General features: G+C 45.8%; 1 protein-coding gene across 1 annotated transcript in view; it reads left to right on the plus strand.

Annotated features, from left to right (window-relative positions):
• Positions 1-19,057, plus strand: part of rbm20 (RNA binding motif protein 20) — a 156,891-nt gene that overhangs the window by 91,223 nt on the left and 46,611 nt on the right. Inside the window, exons 2-4 of the mRNA XM_078412822.1 lie at positions 11,083-12,295; positions 16,556-16,617; positions 18,532-18,617. Coding sequence (XP_078268948.1) covers positions 11,083-12,295; positions 16,556-16,617; positions 18,532-18,617 — 1,361 coding nt within the window. The remainder of the gene's footprint in view (positions 1-11,082; positions 12,296-16,555; positions 16,618-18,531; positions 18,618-19,057) is intronic.

Below are 19,057 nucleotides of genomic sequence, written 5' to 3' on the forward strand. Positions count from 1 at the left end.
TGATTGTGATCATGTATAGTCTTTCGCTGACTGGACAGTGTGCAACAAAAAAGCTTTTCACTGTGCCTCAGTACATGTGACAATAATAAACTGAACAAAATTACAAGGCCTCCATTCACGTATACAGGTAGGTTGAAGCTGTGTTTCAATGGGCTGTAACTGGTGAGCCTGCGCAGTGCACTGTACAACTAGTTTGTTGTTTCCGAAATCATCCCGGAGAAAACCCACATGGTCATAGAGAGAACGTACAAATTCTGTAAGGCAGCAACTCTACCGCTGTGCGACTTGAAACATTATCTCTGTTTCTCTCTCCACAGATGCTGCCTGACCTGTTAAGAATTCTCTGCACTCTCTGTTTTTATTTCAGATTTAATGCTTATCATTTAAATTTAGTTTTGTTTTCATTTAGCTTAGTTTATTGTCACGTGTATCGAGGTGCAGTGAAAAGCTTTTTAGTTGTCTGCTATCCAGTCAGCGGAACGACTATGCATGGTTCCAACCTAGCTGTCCACAGTGCACAGACACATGATAAAGGGAATAAAGCCTAGTTATCATGAATGGTAACAGATTCCTTGATCTGTCACTGTTCATGATAACGCTGCTGAACGTGCTGGAATATTGGGGGCTAGAAAGGCAAAGGACCATATAGATTAATTTGTTAGTTTCTTGTCCTGACAGTTATAATAGATGCAGCATAATTGACATTCCCCAGCAATGCCAACATGATGAGCTCTTAGTGAAAGCACACAGGGTCAAGTTTCATAGCTTATTTGTTTTGTAAATGTCAATGGTTAAATAAAGGAGGCAACTGTTGTCCATGTGCAATGCAACAAGCAGTCTTTGCAGTGTGGACATAGATAGAATTACATAGAATTGATATAGAAATTATCACACCGTTTTATCCCACCCAGTTTGTTTTGCTATACATTCTCTAAATTCGTGATCATCTCAGTCCATTGTGTCCATCCAACTCAGATGTAAATTAATCTACCATTTAAATACCTACCTTCACAATCTCATATCATTATTGACTTATTTTCCACCGAGAAGTCCAAATTAATGGTCTTAATGGAAAACTGTTGGTTTCTGAGCATTGGACCGATCAGATACTGAGCATTCCATTACACAGTTGAGAAGGAGTTGAGCATTTGGATGAGGGAATTAACAAAGATTAACAAGATAAACAAAGATCTGTAGTCTCACAAGAATATATAGCCACTGTATTGCTTTTAAAGTGTTGTAATTGCTCTGATGTAGAAGATGTGCAGCCAATTTGTACACACTTGATACAAGGCCAATTAATTGTCTTTGGGTTGACTCAAAGTGCTGGAGTAACTTAGCAGGCCAGGCAGCATCTCTGGCGAGAAAGGGTGGGTGACGTTTTGGGTCGAACCCTTCTTCAGACACTTTGTGTCTATCTTTGGTGAATACCAGCTTATGCAGTTCCTACCTACACAATTGTCTTTAGGTATTAGATGAAACATCAGTATTGTCCTAACCTTCTAGATGTAGATGGGTGCATAGAAGAAAAACTGATGTTGGGAATTGATTGATAAAAAGATATGGAAACAGGCCCTTTGGCCCACCCATGCCGACCATCTGATCACATTCGTTCCATGTTACCTCACGTATCCACTCCCTACATGATCGGGGCAATATACAGAGGACAATTAACCTACAACCCCACATGTCCAAGGGATGTAGGAGGAAACTGGAGCACACAGAGGATACCCATGCAGTCACAGGGAGAACGCGCAAACTCCACACCTGAGGTCAGGTTTGAACCTGGGTCTCTGGAGCTGTGAGGCAGCAGTTCTACCCCAGGAATGATTTTGTGAAGGCTGAAAGGAGATGGATTCAGAAAGGAAAGCTTTGGGGAATATTGTTTCTCTTCAGGAAGAAACTGATAAGAAGTCATTCAAACCTTGAAAAAGATTAGGAATAAACAAAGCTCCATACAAACTAAGTGGGATTGACCTTGTTTGAAGCCTTCGGTTTCACAAGTGATGCATTTCAAAACATTAGTTAACAACTGGTTCACTGCCAATTGCTAACAAAATGCTTGCTCTACCGTGTTAACAACTTGCACTTTAAACTGAAAAACAAATAGGTTTCAGTAGTAGCATACATAAGGAATTCAAGGAAGAGTAGATGCTCAATGCTCAAGCCATTCTGTCAGATCATGGCTGATTTGATCTTGGCTTCAGCTAAAAATGTGTGTGTGTGTGTACCTTTGGGGATGAAGTGACCGCTGAGATTACGTTTGAGCCCAGCGGCCAAAGTGACCACCCAGAATGAGGACGAGCCATACAAAGATGGACAAGGACTGCCAAGAACAAGGTGGTCCTTGTTCTTGAGAACCTGAGAACCTTGTTCTTGAGAACCTGAGAGCAATGACGAGCATGGGAAGCTTGGAGCCCTGAAGACCAGAGAGTCAGGGAGGGAGCAACTGACGATGACGGACGTGAGGAGTAGGCTGATATGAGAGGGACTGGGGTGTTGCCTCCAGCGCCTTCAAGGCTGGCTGCAGGAAGCGCCCCCAAGGAGGTCGGCTGAGGAGAGGGACGTTGGGTTGGGCTTACCTAGGCGTACGTCCAGGACTTCCAGCATGTGGACTGGATTTCGCACTTTAGACTCTGTGTTCTCTGTTTTTTTTGTGGCAACTACATTTTGTAGTTGTGCAAAAGAATGTTGCCGTGCATACACATTCCAAAGACGTGCAGGTTTGTAGGTTTATTAACTTAGGTAAAATTGTAAATTGTCCCTAATGTGTAGGATAGTGCTAGTGTACGGGGTGATCGCTGGTCGGCAATGACGAGATGGGTTGACGAGCCTGTTTCCGCACTGTATTACTAAAGTCTAAAGTCTACGACAACATGGGAACAAAGGCACAAAGATAAAGGACAACCAAAATAACCACTGTGCCCATGGGACTCATAGTTTCAAATGAGTGCCAAGTATAATGCACAATTGCATTTGTTGAAGTCATTAATTCTAGCCGTTAAACACTTTGCATTGAGATAGAAAATGGTGGCGTTAGAAAATGGTGATTCAGAGTTTGTATTGCAAAGTTATGAAGCTCTGTGTGTTAATGGAGCTATAGAATTGAATGCCATACCAAATATGCAGAATACACTGCAGAGATGGGTGACTGGAATCTAGTTAAGCAGAACACATTATTATTTTGTCTACAAAAGCTCTTCACTGGAAGAATGAGTTTATATTAAATTTGCGGACATATATGTGTACACAGATAATTTTCAATATTCTGTATCTATAGGTAATTTATTGCATATGCTTCTAAATCGTTTTTTATAATCCATTCCTTTAAGAGGGACCAATGTCTTGCATAAGTACTTGTGTGTACTTTTGAGGAATTGGTCTTGGCAATGCTTTATTATTGTCATATGTACTGAGATATATAGGTCTACTACCCAGTTTATCCGTTCGCCGGGCCAACAGAGGTCTCAGCCCCTGAGAAGAGTCCAACGGTACTGGAACGGACTGTGTAGGGAGCCGAGGTATCGGCCTGCAAGGCTAGCGTTGGAAGTCGGCTATGGGAAAGGATCTGATGGCTCCGGCTGGGCCAGAGTTCCAGAGCCCCGGCTGCAGGGGGGCAAATTCGACCCGCTGATCGGCCGCGGAAGTCCCGATGAGGTTGATATCGACCGCCTCACTCAATCTAGGTGTCACATTGTTGGTGGAAACTTCCGAGGGGTATTCAAGTGCGCTCTGGTAATTTTGTCTGGGAACCAGATGCCAGACCACCAGTTGCCTGAAAATCGGCGGTGGACCTGCAGAGAAACACTTAGTTTTGCGAACTATTCAGGCCAATCACACCATACATGAGTTCAATCAAACTATGCAGGAGTACAATAGCTTGTGCCAAAAAAAGGAAAGGGAATAGGGTGCAGAATATGGGTTACAACTACAGAGAAAAACAGATTTAAAAAAAATGCAAATGCTTCAATGAGGTAGATTGGGAGATCAGGAATAAATCCTTCCCTTATCAGAGGTCTGGATAAAGTCCAATGACAGTGAAGAAGCTGTTCTTGATTCTGGTGTTAAGGGCCTTTTGTGCTTTTGCATCTTCTTCTTGAAAGGAGAGGGGAGAAGAGGGACTGACCAGGATGTCAGTGGGTACCCATTCAGCATGTAATTGTTTATCAATACTGGATGCTGGTGCATTTTGCATCTCTTGATGTCTGGCTTTGGCCATTATATGTTTAAAAAAAACACTTGAGTTGTGGATGTACTTCCAGTTTTAGAATGTTTAGACTTTAGAGATACAGCGCGGAAACATGCCCTTCAGCCAGTGATCACCCCGTACTCTAGCGCTATCCTACACACGAGGGACAATTTACAATTTTTTTTTTTAACAGAAGCTAAATTATCTACAATCCTGTATATCTTTGGTGTGTGGGAGCACCCAGAGAAAACCCATGCAGTCACATGGATAGCACCTGTAGTCAGGATCAAACCCGGACCTCTGGTGCTGTAAGGCAGCAACTCTACCGCTGTGCCACTGTGCCGCCCCCTTGTGTTTATCATATCATATCATATCATATATATACAGCCGGAAACGGGCCTTTTCGGCCCACCAAGTCCGTGCCGCCCAGCGATCCCTGCACATTAACACTATCCTACACCCACTAGGGACAATTTTTACATTTACCCAGCCAATTAACCTACATACCTGTACGTCTTTGGAGTGTGGGAGGAAACCGAAGATTTCGGAGAAAACCCACGCAGGTCACGGGGAGAACGTACAAACTCCTTACAGTGCAGTACCCGTAGTCAGGATCGAACCTGAGTCTCCGGCGCTGCATTCGCTGTAAAGCAGCAACTCTACCGCTGCGCTACCGTGCCGCCCTATTTATTAGCTCCTGGATATCCTGGTTGCTCTTAGTAAATCATTACTGGTGTTTGCTGGAAGGTCGGTCAGCTATTTTGACGCCATTTACAAAGAAAAAAAATCAGTCCAAAGTCCAGTGCATGTGCTGGAAGTAATGGAGCGCTCCGACCCAGGTCATGGGCCTGCTTACCTAGGCTTACCTGGGTCGGGGCGCTCCAGTACGTCCAGCACGTTCACTGGACTTTGGACTGATTTTTTTTCTTTGTAAACGGCGCCAAAATATGTGCGACAGTGCATTTGTGGGTTATGCAAAAGAATTTCACTGTGCTGTGCATACGTGACAATAAAGAACCATTGATTCATTGAATCAAGACAGCACAAACTGACCCAAGAGGAGGTCAGGAAGGCAGGAAGAGGTTTGAATCCATAGGGGATCGTGGAAGCTAGAGGCTGTAGTCACAGGAGATGGTCTACTCAGCCTGCCCTCCCAACTCCCTGCCGAGCTCCGCCTGTCTGTAGGACGGCATCATCTAGGGATCCTGCTGAGGATTCATCATCAGTCACTTCACAGAGCTGCAGTGGTAGCAAGTCATCCTCGATCCCAAAAAAGATGATTAAGATAAACACAAAGACTGGGAGATATCTCAGCGCATGTTACAACCGGCTGTGGGAAGTATCCTGTTACAACGATTTGCCTTGATTGTTTTGCGGTCAGGCAGCGCCCCAGAGTTTTGATTGTATTGACCCTTATTTGTATACTTAAGAGGAGTGCACAGTTGGGAATTGCATGCTGTCTGCACCAGGGTAAAACTGGGCTGGGCTGGGGAGGTGAGTTAGTGGATCAGATGCCCTGTGATACTAAAATAGTAACAGCTGCAGACTCTGAAAAATATTGGCCAAGACCAAAGTGATGACAGGGCTTGTGACTGCAGCACCATTGCCGAATTAGCACTTTGTGATGCGTCTTGTGATGGACAGTACCACCTGCCACGCTGTCCATGGGGGGAATAGATGCAATTCCAAAGTGTCAGAAGGACAACTTGAAATTGCGCTGGGTCATCAAGGTGGTGCAGTCGAATCCATTCAGCGTTAAAGAGGCACTAGAGACTTCGCAGGCTGGAATCTGTAGCGAAAGAAAGGCCGAGCATCTGGGGGAACTTGGCGGGTCAGGCAGCATCCGTGGAGGGAAACTAACGGATGCCATTTTGGATGGAGACCCTTCATCTAGAAGACCAGTTTAGAAGAAAGATCTTGACCCAAAACATTGACTGTCCACTTTCCTCCACAGATGCTGCCCGACTAGATGATTTATTTTAGTTTAGTTTAGAGATACAGCACAGAAACAGGCCCTTCGGCCCATCGAGTCCGCCATGACCACCGATCCTCGCATATTAACACTACCCTACACACTCGAGGGACAATTTTACATTTACACCAAGCCAATTAACCTACAAACTTGTATGCCTCTGGGGTGTGGGAGGAAACAAATACCTCAGAGGAAACCCACGCAGGTCACAAGGAGAACGTACAAACTCAGTACAGACAAGCGTAGTCAGGATTGAACTCTGGTCCCTGGCCCTGTAAGGCTATAGCTCTAACCCTCTGCCACTGTGCTGCCACATTCTTCCAGCTGATCTCCACTTGTTTGTTATTTATCTCTCTACTGTTGAGAATTAACAGATCTTCCTGTTCAATTGTCAATTAAATGTCTCTTACACAAGGTAGATAAGCACCAACCCTGGTGTCTATCCTGCTCATTGTTGATGTCTGCTAGTCTCTCTAATGGAATGAAAGTGCAACCAGTTGCCGACCATTTTAACTCCCCTTCTCATTCCCATACTGACCTTTCTGTCCTGGGCCTCCTCCTCTGTCAGAGTGAGGCCACATGCAAATTGGAGAAACAACACCTCATATTCCGCTTGGGTAGCTTACAATCCAGTAGTATGAATTCCTTCACTACCTCCTCCCCCGCCCCCCCCCTCCCCCATTTCCCCCGCATTGTCCTGCTAGTTCCACTGTTCGCATCCCTGTATCCCTTCGTTATCACCTCTTCTGTAGCAAAATCCAAAATCCAAAATAGCTTTATTTGTCATTTGTTCCGAACGAGATTACTTAGCCAGCAGTACAAAAAGCACAAAACACAACCCCAACACAAACATCCATCACAGTGACTCCAAACACCCCCTCACTGTGATGGAGGCTAAAAACTTCCCCTCTCTCTTCCCCCATGCCCCTCCCACGTACAGACAACTCGACCCCTACCGAGGCGACCGACCCGCAAAGCCCCCGCAAGGAGATGGAAAGTCCACGCGGCCGAGCCGCACCGGGCGATGGAAAGTCCTGCGGCCGCGCCGCGCTGGAAAGTCCCGCGGCCGAGCCGCGCCGGGCGCCGTTCAGTCCCGTGGCCACGCCGCACCGGGCGATGGAAGGCCCCACGGCCGAGCCGCACCGGGCATTGTTCAGTCCCGCGGCCGCGCCGCACCGGGCACTGTTCAGTCCCATGGCCGAGCCGCACCGGGCGATGGAAGGCCCCGCGGCCAAGCCTCGCCCCGAGGAAGAGACCTAAAAAAAGAAAGATTTCCCCCCCCCCACACATACACCACCCCCCCCCACACATACACAACCAAAAACAAACACCCCAACACCAACACACAAACAAAAATAGGACAAAGGACAAACAGACTGCCAGCGAGCCGCAGCCGTTAGGCGCCACCACACGCAACAATGGGCCATTATGGGCTCCACCCTTCCTTGGTCATCTGTTGCCGGCCTTGATTTGTTCTGTCCTTCCCTATCTCCAGTTCCCCCACTTTCATTCTTTAGAAAGGTTCTGCAACAAAACATCACCCATCCTTTTTCTTCAGAGATGCTGCCTGACCCGTCGAGTATCTATCTTCAGCCAGAGATAGATTGTCTATGTTGCTTGGTTTATAAAGAAAATATCTAGGTGCAACACAGGCTATTGGACTGTTTCATAATTGTATAACGCCTAAAGAATTACAAACAGTTCCATTGCATTTATTAGGAAAAAAGGAAAAACCCAGCTAAATTATCTCCATAGAAACATAGAAAATAGGTGCAGGAGGAGGCCATTTGGCCCTTCGAGCCAGCACCGCCATTCATTGTGATCATGGCTGATCATCCACAATCAGTAACGCGTGCCTGCCTTCTCCCCATATCCCTTGATTCCACTAGCCCCTAGAGTTCTATCTAACTCTCTCTTAAATCCATCCAGTGATTTGGCTTCCACTGCCCTCTATCATATCATATCATATATATACAGCCGGAAACAGGCCTTTTCGGCCCTCCAAGTCCGTGCCGCCCAGCGATCCCCGCACATTAACACTATCCTACACCCACTAGGGACAATTTTTACATTTACCCAGCCAATTAACCTACATACCTGTACGTCTTTGGAGTGTGGGAGGAAACCGAAGATCTCGGAGAAAACCCACGCAGGTCACGGGGAGAACGTACAAACTCCTTACAGTGCAGCACCCGTAGTCAGGATCGAACCTGAGTCTCCGGCGCTGCATTCGCTGTAAAGCAGCAACTCTACCGCTGCGCTACCGTGCCTCTGTGGCAGAGAATTCCACAAATTCACAACTCTCTGGGTGAAAAAGTTCCTTCTCACCTCAGTTTTAAATGGCCTCCCCTTTATTCTAAGACAGTGGCCCCTGGTTCTGGACTCGCCCAACATTGGGAGCATTTTTCCTGCTTCTGGACAAGCAAGATCAAGGTCAGTTGATTGTCATATGTACCAGTTAAGGTACAGTGAAATTTGAGTTACCATTGCTGAACCCAAGATAGACACAAAAATGAGTGTCCATGTGGAGTTTGCACGTTCTCCATGTGACCGGGTGGGTTTCCTCCATACAGACAGCACCCGTAGTCAGGATCGTACCCGGGTCTCTGGCGCTGTAAGGCAGCAATTCTGGCGCTGTAAGGCAGCAACTCTACTGTGACTTAACGCAGACATTCAAACTGAGACCAAGTGGGAAGTTGAGCAGTTCTGTCGGGAAGCTGAGCAGCAGCTAGGCATTCGGACTCAGTGCCTGTTGGTGTGCGATGCGGAAAGAGAAGATCACCAGGGAAACTAACCTTCGTCTTACAGAGCCCTCCTGTTCACCCATTTCTGAAACCCATTATTGTGTCTATCTTAGGTTAGGCAATAGACAATAGACAATAGGTGCAGGAGTAGGCCATTCGGCCCTTTGAGCCAGCACCGCCATTCAATGTGATCATGGCTGATCATTCTCAATCAGTACCCCGTTCCTGCCTTCTCCCCATACCCCCTGACTCCGCTATCCTTAAGAGCTCTATCTAGCTCTCTCTTGAATGCATTCAGAGAATTGGCCTCCACTGCCTTCTGAGGCAGAGAATTCCACAGATTCACAACTCTCTGACTGAAAAAGTTTTTCCTCATCTCCGTTCTAAATGGCCTACCCCTTATTCTTAAACTGTTGCCCCTGGTTCTGGACTCCCCCAACAATGGGAACATGTTACCTGCCTCTAACGGGTCCAACCCCTTAATAATCTTATATGTTTCGATAAGATCCCCTCTCATCCTTCTAAATTCCAGTGTATACAAGCCTAGTCGCTCCAGTCTTTCAACATATGCCCTGGATATCCCTGCTGTTTGAGGGCTTATAAACAACTCTCACTAATGTTTTCTGCTCTTTTATCTGAGGCCTTTTATCCCATCTTTAATATCAGGGCTACCGTGCACTTTATTTCCATTTTGTTCATCTCATCGAATGGTTACAGTATCCTGGAGTATTTCAGCCTCGACCTTATTAACTTGCAACCTGGAATGGTCATCAATGACCATTGAATAATTCTCCGTTAATTCAATTTGTGCATGAATCCAAACACATGAGTGCTATATGCATTCAGAAAAATGATCTTCAATTTTGTTTTACTACTATTCATTCAATTTTCCGCTGGTCTAACCCTAGTTGGATGTCCATCCTTTTGTGAGTATGCCTGGAACATAAGGGTTTTTATTATCAATCTTTGCTCTCCTCACTATTGCTTTGTCCTTTCCCTGTAATGTTCTCAATTTTCCCTCACCAGAAACCATTATCTCTCACATTTAGGTTTAGGTTTATTATTGTCAAGTGTACAAGTGAAAAGTGGTGTTTGCATGCTACCATACCATGTCAGATTTAGTTTAGTTAAGAGATGCAGCGCGGAAACACTTTGGTCCTCCGAGTCCGTGCAGACCAGCGATCCCCGTACACCAGCACTATCCCACGCACTAGGGACCATTTACAACTTTTACTGAAGCCAATCTTGTAAGTTAATTGGCTTCAGTAAAGATTATCCCTAGTGTGCAGGATAGTGCTAGTGTCTGGGATGATTGCTAGTCAGGGCGGACTCGGTGGGCCCAAGGGCCTGTTTCTGTGCTGTATCTCTAAAACTAAAAACAATCGCTTGTGCCCCAGAACCAACTAATTCAGAAATGATGGAGTGAATTAGTTGAGTTTAGCTCTGGAAACCTAATCTGTTTCACCAAACCCCTGTGGATCAGAACTGTGAAATGGTCCAAGATTGAAGAACTCTGACTCTCAAGGTCACGGAATGCCATTACTCAGCCTGGCTGCCTTGACTGTCAACATCAGACTCGGAATAGCTGGGAAGAGCAAAAGCCGAGTTATGTCAGAGTCACGTCACAGACGAACATGTTAGTTTGATGTTGAGCAAAGCCTGGCAGATTTCTACACTCCCAGATGCCTCACTATCTGTAATAAAAAAGTTTGACAACCCTTCACTAAGTCGTTGATTTATGTGACACTTGTGGCTCCAGATTCCACTGATGACACATAGTGATGTTAGCTTAGATAGAGACATTCACTTCTCTGATCCGGACCGTGCTCCCTGGCTGTTGTTTTGTTTCTAAGGGTGACAAAGAGGCACAGCTGGTAGACCCACTGCCTCGCAGCGCCAGAGACCCGAGAGCAATCGTGACTTTGGGTGCTGTTTGCGAGGAGTTTGCACGTTCTCCCTGTGACCAGGTGGGTTTCCTCCGGGTCCTCTGGTTTCCTCTCACCTCCCAAAGACTTAGGGGTTTGTAAGTTAATTGGACCTGTGCAAATTGCCCATTAGTGTGTAGGGAGGGTGATCGGTGGTCAGCATGGACCCGGAGGGGCCGAAGGGTCAGTTTCCATGCTGTATCTCTAAACTTAGCTAAAATCAAAACTAATCAAATGATCTTTTGGTTGCAGTGCTGCCAAGACCTTGGAGAAGCATCCATATTCCGTCAGCACCCAACTGAGTGGAGGGATTCCCACCCCCATCCTGCCTTCGGTGGCCAGCATCCAGCTTGCTCAGCTCCAAGCCCAGCTCACCCTCCAGCGCCTGAAGTTTGCTCAGTCGGCAGTGAACAGCAACACGGCAGCCGCCAGTGTCCTGAGTCAGGTGCTCACCAAGGTCGCCATGTCCCAACCTCTGTTCAACACGCTGCTCAGCGCCACTTCGGGGCAGGCCGCGGGTTGCATGTCGGGCCCGGCCATGCCGCTGGGCGGCTTGCCTTATCCTTCCCAAACGCCGGGCTTGCCCCCTCTGCTGGCCGGAGGTATTGGCTACGGCGGGAGCCTACAGGCACAGAACCCGAACCCCCACAGAATGAACCCTTTTGTGGGCATGACTTCGCAATCGCCTGCCCACTCGGCCGCCCAACTTATGAATCTGAACAAGCCTACCTCGTCGCAACCTCCCGCTGGCTTCTCTGAATATCCGGCAGATTTCTCCTGCAAGACCAGCGTCACCGGCAACCACACCTACATGCACGATGAGGTGCTGACTACCCATGGCTTTCATCCATTCGGATTCAGGGGAGACATGTCTAACATCCTTCCTACTAGCCCCGGTACAATGAAATGTCAGCAGCTTTTGAACCAGCCCCATCCCGGATTCCAGCTGGATTTTCAGAATTCCCAGACGTCCAGAATGCAGGCACTGGGTTATCCAGGAGAAATGAGCGCCGGTGGCTTCCCGCAGAATCCCGAGAGATTTCAGCAGGTCTACCCGGCCGCCAATGCACAGAACCAGGGCACTTGGGCAACCGATCACTGGCAAAATGCCCCTCAGCTCCTGCACCCCACCAGACCCGAATATGGGCCTCAGACCCAGGACGTGTGGTCCTCAAAGGGCCAACAGCTGCAGATGAGGAACGAGCTCTACAACCCCGAGGAGCCGACGTCCGAAGTGAAGTCCATGGTCAGGCAGTCCCCTCACGTCAACAGAGCAAACAACTGTAACCAGAACTTCTCCGGACCGCAGTTCAGTCTCCGTGACGGGCCCCCCCCTAGCCCCTTTCATCCCCACCTGCCGGAGAGGCAAATGCAGCCCCGGGAACTCAACGACTTCCAAGGTTTGGTGCCGTCTCAGCTGCCTCACATTTGCTCAATATGTGACAAGAAAGTCTTTAACCTCAAGGTGGGTATGAAGCAGAGGTGGGACATTTCAACCATGATACCTGGGTGAGATGGTCTCAAGCCATGCATGTTTAAAATGAACAGTTCCAATTATCATCCATTCATTCTCTGGGGATCAGCTCCTCACTGTCCACTGGTTTGCCTTGCCTTATGTTCTTGCTATTTAATTTTCTCAGATAACACAAGCAGATAGCATGGTAAAGAAGACATATGGTATGCTCGCCTTCAATGGTCAGGGCATTGAGTATAAGATCGAATTCATGCTGCAGCTTTATAGGACTTTGATTCGGGTTCATGTGGAGTATTGTGTGCAGTTCACCCCATCACAGGAAGGATGTGGAGGCTTCAGAGAGGGTGCAGAAGAGGATTACCAGAATGCTGCACGGATTAGAGGGTATTAATTATAAGGAGAGGTTGGACCAACGCTGAGATTGCTTTCTCGGGACCATTGAAGGCTGAGATAGGAGAGGCTGCCTGAACATTTTCCCCAGGATGGAAATGTCAAACACTTGAGGGCATAGGTTTAAGGTGAGAGGGACGAAGCTTAAAAGAGATATGTCGTGCAGATCAATAGCTTGGCTGGCACAGTGGTGCAGCTGGTAGAGCTGCTGTCCCACAGTGCCAGAGACCCAGGTTTGACCCTGACCTTGGGTCTGTCTGTGTAAGATTTACATGTCTCCCTGACCACGTGGGTTTCCTCTGGGTGCTCCGGTTTCATCCCACATCCCAAAGCCGTGGGGGGTTTGTAGGTTAATTGGCCTCTGTAAATTGCTCCTCGGGTGGAGCGAGTGGATGTGAATGTGGGGTAACATAGAACTAGTGTGAACGGAGCATCAATGGTCGGCGTGGACTCAGTGGGCCAAAGGGCCTGTTTCCATGCTGTATCTCTAAACTAAGCTAAACCTTTTAGTTTAGAAAGGTTCCTCATGAATTGATACAATTCCACCAACAAACAAGTCGTTCCAAAAAGAGTGTTGTCTCTTTAAATTTATTTTTAAACAAGAAACAGTCCCAAAATTATCTGAAGGAACCCATATGACTGGAAATCAATTTATGTGAATGTAGCTCATAAAGTGAACAATTGATTTATATTATTTTTGGTCTATTTTGACTTTGTATTTGATTTTATTAAATATGCTGGAGGACTCTGACCTCTGGTGTTTTATAAATACTGTAAGTTAGAACTATATCTTATTTACAAAATATACATAGCAACTGGAAAGATCACAGATGGACTCCAAAGACGTACAGGTATGTAGTTTAATTGGCTGGGTTAATGTAAAAATTGTCCCTAGTGGGTGTAGGATAGTGTTAATGTATGGGGATCGCTGGGCGGCACGGACTTGGAGGGCCGAAAAGGCCTGTTTCCGGCTGTATATATATGATATGATATGATATGATATAGGAAGACATACATTTAATGGGACCACTTGAAACTTAGTGTTTTGAAACAGGCACGATCTTTGGTTCAAGAACTATGTATCTTCTCATAATAACTAATTGAACTCAAAAGCAGAATTGTGTTTCTGCTATTCTGGTATTTCTACTCTCTGAGGTATCTTCAAAGTACATGCAAGTACTTTGCATGTATGGAAGACCAAATCTTATCATAAAAGCAAATCGCAGAACACTTTGTGCACAGTTTATGATGACTCACCATAGATATTTTGAACTGTTTTAGCATTGAAGGGGAACTAATTGAGAGTGATGTATGTTAAACCTGTACTTGACTTCAAGCTGTTAGATTTAGCAGTAAAAGCCACCACAAGAACTCTTGTGGACAGATGATATTTCTGGTTGGGACCCTTCTGTCTGAAGAAAGGCCCCAACCTGAAACCTCATCTGTTCATTTCCTGCCACAAATGCTGTCTGACCTGCTGAGTTCTTCCAGCAGTCAGTTTTTTTGTTTCAGATTCCAACATCTGCAGTTTCGTGTATTTCCATCCGAACATTTGGGCGACGCAGTGGTGCAGCGGTAGAGTTGCTGCTTCACAGCACCAGAGACCCGGGTTTGATCACCTGACTGCGGGTGTTGTCTGTGTGGAGTTTATACATTCTCCCTGTGACCACGTGGGTTTTCTCCGGCTGTTCCGGTTTCCTCGCACATTTCAAAGAAATGCAGGTTTATAGGTTAATTGGCTTTTGTAAATTGTCCCTAGATGTAGGATGCAAAAGTGGATTAACATGGAACTAGTTGTGTGGATGACCATTGGTCAGCGTGGCCTCAGTGGGCTGAAGGGCTTGTTTATGCACTGTATTTTTTAACTAAATGAAACTCCTATGCTCTACTCTGGAAAATCTCTTGAGATTTCTAGATCACCCAAACTGGCAAGACCATGATAATATTCTTTGGTTTAGATTTGGATGCCAAGAGATGGAGATAGAATCAAGAGCAGATATGTGAAGTTAAGCCTCACCAGGTTTATCGTCACTCGGGAGAGGTAATCTGGTTTTGAAACTAGGACCAAAACCCTTAGGAGAAATGGATTCCCATTTCCATAAAAAACATAAGAGATGTAGAAAAAAGTAAAGGAGTTTTAACCAAGGAGAGAAATGGCAAATGTGTCATTCCCTCTTGCCTTCCCCATGTGTTCTGAATGACACACAAAAAGAGAGAGACTGCAGGTCCAGTCTTTGAATCACTCTGATACATTCTTAATATGTAGTTCATTTCCTACTAATTACCCTTCCATTTCATTGGGAGAAGAGCTCTATATCCGTTGATTTATTCACAAAATGCTGGAGTAACTCAGCAGGTCAGGCAGCATCTCGGGAGAGAAGGAATGGGTGACGTTTCGGGTCGAGACCCTTCTTCAGACTGATGTCGGGGGTAGGACAAAGGAAGGATATAGGTGGAGACAGCTATATCCGTTATATCTATATCCTTTGACATGTATTGTCCTGTAACAGTTTATCCTTGCATTATAGTACCCGTTTTTGTTTTATTTCAGCTTCCAATATCTGCAGTATTTTGTTTTATTTGCTTCTACCTCTGAAATGTTGTCTGCTTGTTTTCCTTCCTCACACCTCACCACCCCGAGACCCCTTATGTCTTGCTACCCAACTCTCCAAAAAACACAGTGATAGTTCTAACTTTACTGTTTCCAGATCAGTAAAACCAGAATTATCACTGCAGCTTCTGATCCGAGACATATAAGACCATGAGCGGAATAAGATCATGAGAGGAATGTATACCCAGAGTTGGGGAATCAAGAACCAGAGGGCATAGGTTTAAGGTGAGGGGGGAAAGAATTAACAGGAACCTGAGGAGCAACTTTCTTACACAAAGGGATGTAGGTATATTGGAAAGAGCCGCCAGAGGAGGTAGTTGAGGTAGGCATTATCACAACGTTTAAAAACTGTTGGTATATGGATTGGATAGGTTTAGAGGGACATGGCCCAAATGCAGGCAGGTAGGACTAGTGTAGATGGGGCATATTGGTCGGCATGGGCAAGTTAGGCCAGAGGGCCTGTTTCCGCACTATATGACTCTACGACTCTATGACTTCTCCAGAACCAGATCTGTCAGTGTGGTTGTGGCACCCATCACCCGTGTTGCTCTTGGAAAGTTTAACTCATATGAGAAATGCCCAGTGCTCAAATCATTAAATATCATACATTTACCATAGCAATGGAAGCTGCCTACGTCTAACTCTGGTGCTGTTTGTGTGGCTTGGATTTTCTCTCTGTTCTGTGGGCCGACTCTTATCAGTCAGAGGTTGAGGGGATACTTGATAGAAGTATATAAAACTATGAGAAGTATAGAGAGGGTAAGCAGTCAGAACCATTTTTCCAGGGTGGAGATGTCCAGCATTAGAGGACATACAGTAGCTGTTAGGTAAGTGGGGGAACGTTTAATGGTGATGTTCAAGGCAAGTATTTCACACAGAGTAGTGGGGTCCTGAAACACATTGCGAGGGTTGGTGGTGGAGGCAGGTACGATAGTGGCATTTAAGAAGCTTTTAGATAGGCACGTGGAAGTGCGGGGAAGAGCGATACAGATCATATACAGGCAGATGAGATCAGTTTAACTTGGCATCATGGTTGGCACAAACATTGTGGGCCACAGGGCCCATTCCTGTGCTGTTCTGTTCTACGTTCATGTACAGTAGATGTAAGCAGTGTGTAATACAAGCACTTGGTTGTGCCTTGCAGCTCCCTCAGTGCGCTCCACTCACATTATCCCTGACTGTATTGGGAGTAGAAAGCCGGTCCATTCTTTCATCTGATGCATGTACTTGCTTCTCCTTTATGTTGGCAGGATTGGGAACATCATGTGAATGGAAAGCATCACATCCAGAACTGCACCGCCTTCTCTGAAAAGTAAGTATGGCTTCTGTGTGCCAAACTGGTTATGTACAGTAGTTTTTTCTAGGTGATCCTGGATAAAACACTCTGGATTATCCTTCAGATCACACAATGTGAGTTTCTGATTCTTGCACAGTTGCGCAGCGGTAGAGTTACTGCCTTACAGCACCAGAAATCAGGGTTCGATCCTGTGTGCTGTCTGTATGGAGTTTGTACGTTCTTCCTGTGACTATATGGGTTTCCCCCAGGTGGTCCGGTTTCCTCCCACACTCCAAAGACGTACACGTTTGTAGGTTAATTGACTTCTGTAAAATTGTAAAATGTTCCTAGTGTGCAGGATAGTGCGGGGTAATCACTGGTCAGCGCGTACTCGGTGGGCTGAAGGGCCTGTTTCCACACTTTATCACTAAACTAAAGTATACTAAACTAAATATGCTTTCAATAAACATTCTGCACATGTTTACATCGGAGTTAACAGAATATTATGTACAGTACTTTAATTCTTTGTACACTGAAGCCCTGCCTTTTCTTCTAGATCACGTTATTTCCAGGTTGCCGCAGACTTACATTTGTCTTATATTTGTTCCTTATGTTTCCATTATTTATTTTTTACTTTGGACTGGTGTTCCTAGCCCAGAGCCTGTCTCACACTACTGACAATGGGTTAATTTCCTTCTTATTATCCCTCCTTTCCTTAAAGTGAGGCGCTTATTCCACAGGGAATTTATGACACAGAGCTGGAACATCATTAAATGCCAAAACACATTCATCATATCCTGTGTGTGAGGTGGGGTGGGAGGTATGAAGGGGGTGGGAGAACCCTTTCTAAATGTTAAATTTGACAGTGAACCTTTCTTGAGAAAAGCATTGCAAACTGTGCCCATCAGCAAATGTTAAGGTACTTAAATGCCTTAAATGCCATGGTTCATTGCTGCCTAAATCTCAGTGAGGTTTGATTTCATTGGGTGCGGGTAGATCATCCTTTCAAATAAAGCAACGAATGTCACATAAAAGCATCATTCCAAATGAACTGACATAAACCATTTAAGTTCTATAAATGACAATAGTTCCTGAAAATCGGATTTTGCTCACGTTTATGTTGAAAGGAGCCTTGCATTTAGATAGTAACTTTCTGCTCCAAGATTCTGTCCCTATCTAACAGGGCAGCAGAGCGATAGAGTTGCTGCCTTACAGCGCCAGAGACCTGCGTTCGATCCTGACTACGGACACTGTCGGTACGGAGTTTGTACGTTCTCCCTGTGACTCGATAGGTTTCCCCCAGGCGTTCCAATTTCCTCTGGACACATTCTCCATCTCCATTCTCCATCCATGGGTTTTCTCGGGGTGCTCCGGTTTCCTCCCACGCTCCAAAGACGTAGAGGTTTGTAGGTTAGTTGGCTTTGGCAAACCTTGTAAATTGTCCCCAGTGTGTGGGATAGTACTAGTGTATGGGGTGATCGCTGATCAGTGTGGACTCAGTGAGCCGAAGTCTAAACTAATGAAGCACTTTTGAAATACTATTGTGACAGCAAACAATTGTAACTGTAACTACTGTATGCAAATTCATTGGAGTCTTTACGGTTTCCAAGATAGTTGAGTAAAAAAGTGCTGGAGTATCTCAAGGGGTAAGGCAACATCTCTGGTGTACATGGAAGACAACATTTTGGGTTTGGACCCTGCTTCAGGTCCTTTGGGACACCATCACCTTTTCTTCCTCTGGGGGACTCCATTTCCTCCAGAGATAGAGCCTGACCCACCGAGTTACGCCAGCACCGTCCGTTTTACTCAGGATTCCAGCATCTGCGGTTCCTTTTGACTCCAGGACGGCTGGGCGGGTGATGAGATTTTTCACTACTTTTATGCTTTTCCATCGTTTTGGCTGTGCTGTTCTTCCATCCTTGTGATTGTGCGATCTGATTTTGTTCCTAGTTCTGGCATTGGGTCAAATAACTTTGCAAGACCAACAAATGGAGGTGTCAACTCGTGTGGAGCCAGTACAATTTTGAATCCTACTGGTAATAAATATGAATGAGTTTTATATATATGTGGTCTTTTTGAGTGCAGAATAAAATAAATAATCATCAAGTTAAACGGTGTTTACAGTACAGGTTACTTTATTTGACCTTGTTGGCTTATACTAAATGTAGCATTCGCAACAAGTCCTAAACATATATTGTGGAAACATTTATTTATTAACTATAATGGATTGGATGGAGTCATTAAATATAAGGGGCGGCACGGTGGCGCAATGGTAGAGATGCCTTCTTACAGCGCAGGAGACCCAGTTTCAATCATGACTACGGGTGCTGCCTGTACGGAGTTTGTACGTTCTCCCTGTGACTGCGTGGGTTTTCCCTGTGTGCTCCGGTTTCCTCCCACACCTCAAAGACGTGCAGGTCTGTAGGTTAATTAGCCTCTGTAACTTGCCCCTTGTGCGTAGGATGCAAAACTGGAA

The sequence above is a fragment of the Rhinoraja longicauda genome, chromosome 16 (assembly GCF_053455715.1).
Source record: "Rhinoraja longicauda isolate Sanriku21f chromosome 16, sRhiLon1.1, whole genome shotgun sequence".
NCBI lineage: Eukaryota > Metazoa > Chordata > Chondrichthyes > Rajiformes > Arhynchobatidae > Rhinoraja > Rhinoraja longicauda.